Raw genomic sequence first — 13,086 nt, forward strand, 5'->3', positions numbered from 1 at the left:
CATATTTTCCTCTGCAGGTCTGCGATGGGTTATGAGCTTATATTAGTTTTACTCATTTAATAGGACATAATAAGGTACAATAACAACGTCCTCTGGGAAGGGCTCTAGTAGGCCTGAGCATGGCAAACATGGCTTTGGCAGGTCTTGCCCTCCCCAATTCCCTCTTCCTTGATAAACTGTTAGATTACATTCCTAAAGCTAGCTACCAAGGACTATTCCCTTATTTGGCCACTGACTTTTCTTGAGACTAAACACCAAGGTTCAGCTATCAAAATTCATTATATGGGTAATATGTCCAATCAGGATTTACCAACTCACTCTCGCATAGACTCCCCTTTTTTCTCCATAAAAGCCTTCTCCTAAAAAGAATGCTTGCTTGCTTGCTGCTGCTTGATGTATGCTTTTGCAGCCCCCACCACCCTGTTTGCCCCTCTGGGGTAATATTCTCATTATAAACTGCCATTTGCCTGTGGGCCACATCTGTCTCCTCTCTATCCAGAGGCAGTCCTTTGTCCCTCCAGGGTAAATATCTCTTCTCCATCTCCCTTGCCCCTTTCCTGTTTGTTGGTTCTTTTTACTCTTTGGCTCTTTGCGGGGGCGCCACTAAGCTCCCAAACAAATCACACAGAGGATTACTCTTTCTTATGAATGCCTGGCCTTAGCTGGGATTATTTCCAACCAGCTTTTCTTTCTTTCTTTCTTTTTTTTTTTAAGATTTATTTATTTATTATGTATACAGAAGAGGGTGCCAGATCTCATGACAGATGGCTGTGAGCCACCATGTGGGTGCTGGGAATTGAACTCAGGACCTCTGGAAGAGCAGTTGGTGCTCTTAACCTCTGAGCCATCTCTCCAGCCCTCCAACCAGCTTTTCTTAACTTAAATTATCCCATCTATCTTTTGCCTCTGGGCCTTTACCTTCCTATATACCTTTCTTTATTTCTTACTTCATGGCTTGCTGTGTGGCTGTGTGGCTGGCCTCTGGAGTCCTTCTCTCCTCCTTTTCTTACTCCTTGATCTTCTCTTCCCAGATTTCTCCTCCTATTTATTTTCTCTGCCTGCCTGCCATGCCTATCCTTTCTCCATTCTAGCTATTGGATGTTCAGCTCTTTATTAGACCAATTAGGTGTTTTAGACAAGCAAAGTAACATAGCTTCACAGAGTTAAACAAATGCAACATAAAAGATTACAACACATCTTTGTATCATTAAACAAATGTTCCACAGCATAAACAAATATTATAAATATTATAAATGAATATCACACAACACTTTCCTCCTGTGATGGTTTGAAAGAAAATGGCCCACAAAGGGAGTGGCACTATTAGGAGGTGTGGCCTTGTTGAAGGAAGTATGTCACTGTGGGGGCTGGGCTTTGAGTTCTATGTTCAAGCTACTCCCAGTGTCAAAGTTCACTTCCTGTAGCCTGTATATCAAGATGTAGCCAGCACCGTGTGTGCCTGCATGCTGCCATGCTCCCCACCATGATAATGGACTGAACCTTTGAATATGTAAGTCACCCCAATTAAGTGTTTTTTTTTTTATGAGTTGCCATGGTAATGGTGTTTCTTCATAGCAATAGAAACCCTAACTAAGATACCTCCTTTCTCCCTTGTTACCTATCCCATCTTTGTCCCTCTAGGACAAACTCCTTTGTGCTGAGAAGCTGGTTTTGGTGTGTCCTGTGCTGAGTCTGGTCCTTTCATTGGTCTAGTGACTTGGATCAGTCTACAGGATGGGACGGACACACACACACACACACACACACACACACACACACACACACACACACCAGTACTCACACATTCCAGACCATCCAGTGACTGCCTTTTTCATTCAATAGGCGCTAATTGATGAGTTTCCCCTTACACCCCTACATCCTACACTTCTAATAACTACATTTCATTCAGTCTGGTTTGGTTGGGAGATTCCCCTTTCACTTTTAGTGGTTGTACTGCTGGAATCTAGAGCCCCCTCTCTAAAAATCCTGTCTCCACTCTCCTTTGTTTCTTATCCCCCTTGTTCCTCTTGGGCAAATAAATCTCCTTAGTGCTGAGAACTTGGTCTTTGTGTGACCTGTGCCAACTCTAGTTCTTTTACTTTGGACCTTGTGTTTTTGTAGACTTATGTGGTGGCAGTGGGGGTGGGTGGGTGATGGTGGTGGTGGTAATAACATTCAAATGAACACAAGAATACAAAGTATTGTGAGGTGGAAATGTTACCAGAGTCCAGAAGCCTAGGTGGAGTGGTGTTAATGGATTCCACTAAAAGCTGAGGCTGCACAAAAATCAGATGTTCTGCTAAGCTCAGGCCACCTCAGAGAGCCTCCCCAAGTGCAAGTAAAGGTGACCCAACACATGGTAATCCACCCTTTGGGGGCTGCAGCAAAGTTCTTTCACTTCTGATCACCCAAGTTCCCACTAACATTTGTTGGGGAACTATGCACATGGTATCGGGGAGAGCATTGCTCAGAATAGAGCCAGTGAACCAAGGGCCTTGTTCCAGCAAGCTTCCCAACCATCCCACACTCAGAGGAATGTTCTTGTTCAGGAAAACCATGGTGCCAAAAATTGGCATGGAGACTGTCTATTATGGTGGAAACAATAACTAATTTTCCTGACTCAGCCACAAAAAGAATGGAAATCAGATTTCACTAATATGACTGTTTAGAGGAAGAATGAAAAACTATGAATACATGATAGATACTTGACAATAAGCTTGAAGAGCTGATTTTTCCAATGAACCCCTCAAAACTTTGCTTTCCTGGGGAAGAGTCCCCAGGCTTCTCCAGAATGTGCTTTTGTCACAGCTGTATCTGGCTTCTCCGTATTAAGATAAACTATATGGGTTAGAGGTATTTGCGGTTCTCAGATAATAGGAAGCTGTAACCTAAGGGACAATTCTCTGCTTACAGGATTCTAGTTCTGGCATCTTCCTCTGTTCCTTGTTTCCTGAGGGAATCTCTCATGGTCCCTGTTCTACTAGCCCATGATGGGGCAGGTCGCAAGCATCATGTCTCACATGATGAATTCCAACCACTAACTCAGTTTTAGAACTTTTAGGCCTCACAGGAAGAAAAATAAATAATCCTAGCTCAACTCATGGCCAAGTGTTTTCTAGAAGATACTACAACATTTAACCTATGGAAGGGTCACAACATGGATATTATAAAGGCAATCTGCTATCGATCAAAATTTTCAAGTTGCGTGACTTGGGTGAAATAGGGCAATGTACAATTAGGTGAAGTATCATGAATGTCCCTTCCCATTTCTTTTCCAGTTCTGTGCATAAGATGATTCTGGACTGGACTGCAAACCAGGAAACTGGGGGTCCACTTTAGCTGGCTCTCCAAACTCCCACTGGAGTTTTGTTAAGTATCTTTTCCCTTCAGAGCCTTTGTTTTCTTCTATGCAAACAGTATTGTAGCGTTTCCCCCCCCCCCCATTCCTTTCTGGGATTGCTGTGAGATCAAATGGGGTCCCTGTGCTCACAGTCCTTTAGACTAAGGCCAGTCCTGTGGGAATTATTATTCTCTGCAGGCAAACTATGAAGGTTCCAGCTGAGAATTCAGTACCTTAGAATGGCAAGCCCAGCTGTCCTGCAAACTAGCTGGGATGTACATTACATCACTACACCTATTGTCAAACACCCAATGATAACTGAACAGAAATGGCAGCTTATCAGGGAAGAAGAGTTCAGCCCTTGGCTCCATACTGTTTAAAAATTCTCATAAAATGCTCTCTGCTGTGCTCAGGTCACTGAAAATAAGCCATTCCCACTGCCAATTCATAGCTAGAACCCAAAGTGAAGAAATGCAATTGGCTCAAAAGAATAGAGACAGCTGTTGGCTCCTGCTCTACGGCAAATACCTTCAGAAGAACCTGATAAGTGGCAGGATCCAGGTCACAACTGAAACTCCTAAATTGTTCTGGAATGAAGCAGCCTCATGTATACCAGCATCGAGCTGAATAATTAACACCTTTTTTTTTGCACGGATTTTCGTAATTTTATAGTTGCTCATTCAATGTTAGACACTGAATCTCAGGACCAATTTTCTTACTGCTGCCAGAAATCAATCAACAAATAGCCTAGTCCAAGTTTTCAGGACAGTGCCAGTGCATGAAGGTCCACTGAGGCACCCCCAAAGCAGCCAACCCTCTGGCTGGTGGTCAGGCTGCACATCAGGTTGGTATGTACATCACATCTGTCCAGAATGCCATCTTCTGGCTGAGGACAACAATTTCCTTTGTTCTTGGCTGCCAAGAATTTTTTGATTGTGTAATATAGTTTGAAGTTAAGAGTTCAATGTCCAGCACTTTTAAGTGTTGCAGGCACATACAACATTCCAGGTATACCATCCCATGAAGCCATTTTGCCAAGTATCAAGTGTGAAGCTTTAACATCTTGAAGTCTGTCACTCTCCTTGGACCTACCAATCCTAGGAAGGTCTTTATGGCTCCTTTGATCTGGCTTTCCTTTCACTGCTTTCATGGTTATGCTTCAGTCAGTCTTCTACACTATTCCTTCCTCCTACTGGAACTAAGTTTGCTTAGGAAGATGCATCTTTATTGTTCTTCAGACTCTGCAAGAATCATACATAGAGCAAATTCTATGATAAAATCAACAACAGTTAGTAATTACCTCTTGGTGACAGCGATCCAATGGTCAGTACTTACCCTACCACAGAGCCACATTGTCAGCCCCTAAAAATTCCTTTTATAGTTTAACAATCATGGCAAAACTTCTGTGCACATTAAGCCAGGCCTCCAATTTATCTATACAAATTCTATACCCAATTCAGCAAATGACTTACAGCTTTACTCTGGAATGGCACCTTCAGGCTCTTGTTTTAAGAACTTATTTTCTGCTGGACAGTGGTGACACACGCCTTTAATCCCAGCACTTGGGAGGCAGAGCCAGGCAGATCTCTGTGAGTTCGAGAGGCCAGCCTGGTCTACAAAGCGAGATCCAGGACAAGCACCAAAACTACAGAGAGAAACCCTGTGTCGAAAAAAAAAAAAATGGGGGAAAAAAAAGAACTTATTTTCCAGCCAGTAGAATTATCTGGGGAGGTAGTGGAATTCTGAGGAGTGAGGCCTAGCAGTCAAGTCACTAGGGGAGGGTCTTCAGAAGTTATACTGTTCCTGATTCCAGTCTACGATCTATGCTCCCAGTCAGCACCATATAAGTCTCTGCTTCCTGTGCCTGCCATCGAAAATGGAGTCATTACTGTCACCTTGTCTTTTCTATTGAGCTGAAACATTTCTGAAACAGTGACACCTGCCCCCCCCCCAAAAAAAAAACCCAGAAAACCCCAAACCCTATCCTCTCTTAAATAATCCTACCAGGTACTTTGGAATAGAGAAAAAATAAGTAAATATATTCCTATAAGCCAAGTACCAGACTGGAGTAGGGGCAGTGTGTTGCATGTGAGGAAGTGGAAAGGGAAATTTCATTCTCAGCATTCTCTGGAGAGATCATTGCCACCAAGTCTGTTTACCAGCTGGTACCTCTCTGTGCCGTTCTAGTTAACTCCATCACACCTAAGAAGCTGTGTTTTCTGATGTGCAGAGTTGTTTTTCCCCTTTGACTGTCTACATTCTCAGAACCATACTGACAGGTAACTAACACAATGGAAGAGCAGCTCAAGACCTTAGGCAACATTCTTCCTTTCACCCTGCCTACAGTTGTATCTCCGTAGAGGGTCACTTGGTGTTTTCCAGGTTGTCCTTTCTTAGCAGCCTCAATGGATTTGCATACCATCCTGAGATGCAGCCAGCTCATGACACCTCATTGGACTTTTTGCTTTGGTCTACAAGGGTGAACATGGCTGGAATCCACTCACTCAGTACCTAGCTGGGTCTCCAGTGCAGACTTCCTGAGTGTGCCTAAATCCTGTCCTTCAAATTGGAACACTTTTAAGTCCTTCCTTACTTGAGTCTTTGCAAAAACATCCAACGCAAGATACTTCCAGAAGCTTCTGTGTCTTGGAGATTCCTCAAACCTTAACAGTTGGCAATGATCTAATCTGTCAAATTCTGAAAGCTGTGTTAGCTTCAGAGAGCATTCACAATAGTGTGAGAAACATTACAGAAATCAGCAAAGTGCAGTGCAATAGCTGTTTGCCTCCATGGGGCTACTAAGCACTTGCAATGTAGTTAATGTTACTGGCAAAGAAGATTTCTAGTATTAATTAGTTCTAAAAATTAAGTTTAAATAGCTGCAAGTAGTTGGTGTACTAGAATGACAGTATAATCTGAAATGGGTCAAGTTTTAAAAACGATGGACAACTTCTCAATAAAAGCATTTCAACAAAATGAAGAGGAGTTCAGTATTTGGTAACCACCTGCCTTCCATAATTTCTTTCATGCCTTCTGGGTTCTCTCAAAGGAAAAGGAAAAAAAAATAGTAACAATTAAAAACCCATAGTACTTAACAGTCTGACTTGAATATAACTAATGATTTTTAATATAGGGAGTGGCATAGACAAAGAAATTAGCAAAAAAAAATAGAAAAATAAGCATTCTAGAAGTTATTTATGTTTAATGCTTAAAAGTCTGAATGCACAAACAATCTACCATCATAGAAGTACTGGTGGCCAATACAATGCGTTAGAACTATGTACAATGCAGTTTAGTATCAAAATCTTTCTACACTGTAGAGTTTTATGAAACTGTTAATGACATCAAACACTAAGCACTTAAGACACCATTTTTTTTGCTACCACACGAAGAACGTCAATGACAGTCCATTTCAACTTGCAGCATCCATCCATTTCTAGTATGAAATTAAGTGATTTTCTACTTATACAATAAAGTTTATCTACACAGTTCTTTTGATTTTGATCCATAGCAGCAAAGGCACTGTACATCAGCAGATCCACAGACTTAAAAGATCTTTTTAAAGCATTCAAACAAAAAATAATAATAAAAAAGGAGTCACATGTTATAGTTTAACAGCAACGACAACAACATAAAAGATAACACAATGTTTCTGGCACAATGGCACAGCCTGTGTCCATTTCAGGGACATCCAACTAAGACATGGAAAGAACCAGAGGTAAAGAAAACAAGTCGTCATCCCAGGAGAGTCTCTTCTTTGTGGGTTTCAGAGGGTGGGCTCTGGAAAGCCTCCTCCGTTGGCCTCTTTTTGTGAAAGACTTGCTTTGCCCAGCGGGAGGCAGGCAGCACTCCTGCACCTGCAGCTCCTGAAGAGCACACCACAAAACAGCCTGCCACATCTCACAGCACCACAACTGCCCAGACACACAGCTCCCTCTGCCAGGAAATTTGGCAAAAGTACTTAGAAGAAATTAAGTTCTCTTTGAGGCCCAATTTAATTTGTTTATCTGTCTATAATACAATAAAAAAGGGAATTAAAAACATATTACAAAGATACTTGTCAACAAGTTAAAAAAAAGAAAAACATCCAATTATTTAATATAATCTAAAGTTATAGACATATTGGTTAGAGTTGCCCAAATAGACTCAAAGGAATAGTACTTGGCCTGTCATATTTTACTTGTTCAGCCAAATTTCCAAATGTTTTCAATATAAGTAGAAAACAAAACAACCTCATAACAATACAGCAACATATTGCTTCCATGTGTAATTATACATTTCATGTCTCTATACAGTCAATAGTCTACATTTAGTGACATTTTTAATCAGTTATTTTAAACCTTCCTTTCCCCCAGCCTCACCAAAAGCAAGGGGGTGGAGCATCAAATACAATGCACCTTCATTATCAATGCAGGAGCGGACACAGCTTTATTTAGTCAGTCATTGTTAGAAAGCCTTCTTTAAACAAAATAAATATATTACAGATATAATACATAATTAAAGATTCCATTCACTGTTAGGTATTCCATGTTCTTCCAAGTCGATAGCTGAAGATTTGGTATCACAGGTTCTTAAATGAGTATTCACAATTCAATAGCAAGGAGGAAGTAGGGCTATGGCAAGGGATTAAACTCCACAACTGCAATGAGTATTGGAAATCCTTGGTTTTAGATGTAGGGGGGGGGTGAAAAAAAAAAGTACAACAGCGCAAAGTGCTACAAGGAGGAGTCCAGTTTGCACGAAGATTTGTCCTTAATAAATAACTTCATAAACGGTAGCCTTCTTGTCCCCAGAACCAGTGACAATATACTTGTCATCCACAGAGATGTCACAGCTAAGCACCGATGAGGATTCTTTGGACTAGGGAAGAAACATATCAAGAATGTCACATACAGGTGCTAAGAAGCAGGATTTGTGGTTATGGAGCAGATACACAGGCAATATGTCCTTGGAGCACCCAGAAGCTCTACAGGTATAGGGCAGTCCCAACTTTCTTGAACATGGCAGTACTAGATTCAATCCTCTGAGTGCTCATCCCTAATTTAGGTTAATGGTTCTTGCCCATGAGGCATCAAGGAGACAGATAACTCAATGGTCAGAGTACTCTGCCAATGAAGCAAGGTCCTGTTTTAAATTCTATTCTTGGGGCTGGAAAGATAGCTCAGTGGTTAAGAGCACTGGATGCTCTTTTCCAGAGGACCCGGGTTCAATTCCCAGTCCCCAACACCCTCTTCTGCATTCCATGGGCACCAGGCATGCAACATGGTACACAGATATGCAGGCAGACAAAACACATATAAGATAAAAGTAAAAAAAAAAAAAAAATTAAAAACAAACAAAAAACAAAACACCTCTCTTCTCTAGAAAGTATAGAGTAGGGCATCTACTGGATCTAGGTTGTGCCACAGAGTAGCAGGCACAGCAAAGATCCTAACAAGTAATGGAAGATGCTAGTAAAAATGCCCAACACTACTAGAATAAAACATAAAAACATGTAAGAGTTCAATACTTGGAACAGATACACATTCCATTGAAGGGTGTGTTGTATGGGGGGAAATGAAGGAATGAGGGCAGACCCCACACAGGGTTTAAACCAGGACCCTGAAGAATACTCTGAGCATTGAAAACTATACATGTAAGACAACTACCTAATACACTGCTGAAACTTTTCTAACTGTAACTGTTAATAATTTAAATTCCCAAGCCAGCACATACGTAAAGCAATAATATTTGTGTTTAATATAAAAGACAGAGTCTAATATTTTTTCTTCTATTTGTGCACCCAAAAGGTCACAAACCCCCCACTATTAAAGTATAAGCTTCAGCCAGGCATGGTGGTACATGCCTTTAACCCCAACACTTGGAAGGTAGAGGCAGGTAGATCTCTGTGAGTTTCAGGCCAGCCAGGGCTACATAGTGAATCCTTGTCTCATATAAAGAAAGAAAGAAAGAAAGAAAGGGGGGAAAAGGTATAAGCATCATAACAATTACATGAGCTGTTTTGTCATGATGACAACCTTGCATGACATTCTATTTTGTATTCAAATAATTAATCAGCTTTATGATGACTTAATGTAATTTTATTAATGGACCCGGAAGTCTGTTATATTACTCCCAAACATGGAACAAAAGAGAACTACAAACTAAAAATGGGAAGTCATTAACTTGCCTATAAAATTCACGCACATCTGTAAGAAAAAAATGAGAGATTTTGTGTGCATGTCTGTGTTTGTGCCATGTCTAAACTTGGTGTTTTTACAAATAATTTCCCAAACTACACAGTCTACTCTTCTACTAAGAAGAACAAGTTTTTTTTTTTAAAAAAAAAATCAATCCAGTTTAACAGAACTTTTCTGGAACATTCTCTGGAAAAAGAATTGATAATAAAAGAAAATGAATTAAGAACTGGGGGGAAAAACCCTGATAGTACTCATGAAGGTATTTGAACAAAATACTCAAGATCTAAAATAAAAAATGTATAGTATACATAAACACAAAAAACGTCACAGAAAACCTAAAACCCCCACTAGGAAAATAAAAGAGGATTGAGTCATGGGTAATCCAGGATTTGCTGTAACACTAGCGCTCAGAAATTGCAGCAGAAGAACCTATATAGCTTGTGGATGTGCAAGTAATCCTCCTCCCCGCTGTCGGCAGGTTCTTGTTCTGCCTGATAAAAATGTTATCAGGTGCCTGACAGAATCACTGAGTAAGTAAGTAGGTGCACATAGGACGCATAGCTAAACCAGGACAGGTAGTACACAACACCTAGTCACTCAGCAAGCTAGGTATTACCTGGAATATGCTGGCCCCATAAGGTGTCCTCCAAGCATTCAGAAGGTTGTCTTTTCCAGTGCTTACAAACCACTTGCCTAGAGGAATAGGGTTTTGTGTTACTTTGTCATTTGCTTCACAGAAAGCTGAATTAATAGAGACATTCCATTTATAACAAATAAGAATGTCTTTTCCTTTCAAAAGTAAAGCCCACCCTCCTTCTGGATTTCATGAGTCACTGATTGTTATGATACGGAATAAAGTGGATTAAGGCTAGCAATTTACATAGCTTGTTAGGGAAGCATGCATGGTTAAGGAAGCTATAGAGTTGTAAGGAAAGACACATTAACAAAATAAAAGACTCAACTTGGAAGGAGTCAACAGAAGAATGAAGCAATCATTCTGGTTGACAGAAACTGAACAAAAGGGACTTGCTTACCACAGTGGGCAAACTTGAGTGACAGTACACAGCTCTCATGAAGATGCAACTGGTATTTGTCTGGCTTGGTGACATGCAACACTTCCACATTGCTATTCTCCATCCCCACTGCAAGCCACTCTCCAGTTGGGCAATAGCCCAAAGAAAAGATCTGGAATTAAAACACATGATGGTGGTTGCAGAGGACAAAGTCTTATTAATGAGGAGCTATGCTCTTAAATATAGACATCAACAAAATTCCCAATGTACAGGAAAACCAGATCTAAGAGATGCTCTCGAAGAGATCCACATTCAAACACAGCACTTTTCTTTGACTAGGCTCCATTACCCACACAGTCCACACCTGAGAGGTAAAGTCATGCTGCTGCAGCTGCCGCCCTTCACGCAGGTCCCAGGACCTCACAGTGTTGTCCAAACCGCCTGTCCAGAGTTTGGTACCATCATTAGAAATGTCAATACAGCTGGCTCCATCTGTGTGGCCCTGGAATTGCCTGAAAATGTAAAATGGAGGGAAAACCCTTGAAAAGTTAGCTTTTATTTTAGTTCAATTAATTCAACTGGGAACTCTCTACTGATCAAATTCAGTGCAAACTTTATCTACAGATCTCATTTGGTTTCTGCTTTCTAATTATTAAAAATAAGAGCAAAACATGTCATGTATCTATGTCTGGCTGTGCAGGAGGGAAAGAACATGCTCACAAGAAATACCCAATATAAGTACATTCAGTGTGATCCACTGCCCAAGGTAAGTTCTGGTAAAATGTACATGGGGCATGGAGGAAAGAGTTCAAAGTGGGTCCTCACCACATTGTCAAGGATGGCCTTGAATATCTGAACCTTACCCTAAAGGTACAAGAACAACAATTACTTTGTTTTTAGAGTTGAACTTAGTGTGTAGCCCCTCAAGATAAGATTGCAAAGGGTTCTTTTCTTCTCATACGTGCCCCCTGCCTCATAGCTTAAGTTTCCAATCTTCTCATATCCTTTCCCTAATTATAATGCTCATTATCATTTCTCAATCTATAATGCTGCTGTCCACTTGTTCTTAAACACGAGAACAGACAATTTAGGTTATATGAGCACAAGCAGCAACCCACAAGCACTGGACCCTCGACAAGGGCCAAACAACTGCTGGTAAAGTTGTGACACATGCAGCAGCTAAACTAGAACCATACACTACAGCTTCTCACTGAGGAGCTAGGAACAATGATGGGTGTCAGCAGGCACAGACAACAGATTACAGACATCTAATGAACCCATGATGTCCCAACAACATCCCATACATAAAAATGACTTCACTTCTAAAACTCTAAATCAATAATGCTTTGTGTGTGTGTGTGTGTAAAATGAAACTTTCATTTAATAAAATATAGTGGGGAAGCAAGATTTTACATTTGAACTTCATTATCTCTAAAATGTATGTGGTTCATAACATTTTTAAGAAAGCTGTATTCCACCCAGACACAGACAAACACACAAAGAGCTTTGAGCACTATGTGGTAAATTAGCTCTCCCTTACAACCAAGAAGATTCAGCAGACCTACCTCACCAGAGTCTGGTTGTGCAGATCCCAAACTGCAATGTTGCCATCACTGCAGCATGAGAAGCAGACCTTGGAGTCAGGGCTGATGGCCAGAGCATAGCAGGCAGGGGCTGAGGACGTCAGCTCAGCCTTGATGCGTGGGGTTGGAGCTGCCAGGTCCCAGATGGACAGTGTACTGGCTTCCCCTCCAACAATTAAGGTGCGACCATCAGGGAGCAATCTGCAGGAACGGATGTAGTTATCCCTGTTCTATGGAGACAAAAGCCATCACAAAATTACTCATGAGGAAAGAAAACAGCATTAACATGAGAGCAGGAATCCATAAAAGTATTGTGTTCCCTTCTGGTTTAATGAGCCATTTATACTTATGACAATGATAAAATAGATTAATGCTACAAAATTACATGAAATTAAGGAAGTACTTAAACTTGATCTACAAAATTTAGTACCAAGATATTTAATCTTAATTAGCACCCAAATGCAAAGATCTAGTCCTACTCTCACCACCAAATGAAGCAATTGAAGATGTAATCTGCACATACAGATCACATGGGTCTGCAAACAAACCATTACAATTCACCAAGTTCTGAAGCCCTGGCACATTTTGCTGAGGACAAAAGGTCCTGGTATTGAAACCATATCACAGTTAAAGTCACTTGGCAGCTGACACTTTTGGCCTAGCGTTGTTATGTATGATTAACAGGCATTGTAGGTTCAATAAAGAACTTTCTTTTTTTTTTTTTTTTTTTTTTTTTTTTTTAAAAGATTTATTTATTATGTAGACAGGAGAGGGTGCCAGATCTCATTACAGATGGTTGTGAGCCACCATGTGGGTGCTGGGAATTGAACTCAGGACCTCTGGAAGAGCAGTCAGTGCTCTTAACCTCTGAGCCATCTCTCCAGCCCTCAATAAAGAACTTTCAATAGGAGGCAAGACAGGAAAAATGTCTCCCTGTTCATGAGTTTACAGAAATCTTATACACATTTAAT

At 40.7% G+C, this 13,086-nt stretch overlaps 1 protein-coding gene across 14 annotated transcripts in view; it reads right to left on the reverse strand.

Annotated features, from left to right (window-relative positions):
* Nucleotides 1-6,522: 6,522 nt before the first annotated feature.
* Nucleotides 6,523-13,086, reverse strand: part of Tle4 (TLE family member 4, transcriptional corepressor) — a 141,044-nt gene continuing 134,480 nt past the window's right edge. For all 14 annotated transcript variants that reach the window (XM_028874863.2, XM_028874864.2, XM_028874857.2 and 11 more), the window contains 5 exons: nucleotides 12,098-12,345; nucleotides 10,897-11,044; nucleotides 10,554-10,704; nucleotides 10,136-10,212; nucleotides 6,523-8,200 (listed from right to left, as the gene is read on the reverse strand). In XM_028874863.2, the coding sequence (XP_028730696.1) occupies nucleotides 8,093-8,200; nucleotides 10,136-10,212; nucleotides 10,554-10,704; nucleotides 10,897-11,044; nucleotides 12,098-12,345 (732 nt within the window). In that variant the 3' untranslated portion in view covers nucleotides 6,523-8,092. The remainder of the gene's footprint in view (nucleotides 8,201-10,135; nucleotides 10,213-10,553; nucleotides 10,705-10,896; nucleotides 11,045-12,097; nucleotides 12,346-13,086) is intronic.

Source organism: Peromyscus leucopus, chromosome 1 (assembly GCF_004664715.2).
Source record: "Peromyscus leucopus breed LL Stock chromosome 1, UCI_PerLeu_2.1, whole genome shotgun sequence".
Classification (NCBI taxonomy): Eukaryota; Metazoa; Chordata; class Mammalia; order Rodentia; family Cricetidae; genus Peromyscus; species Peromyscus leucopus.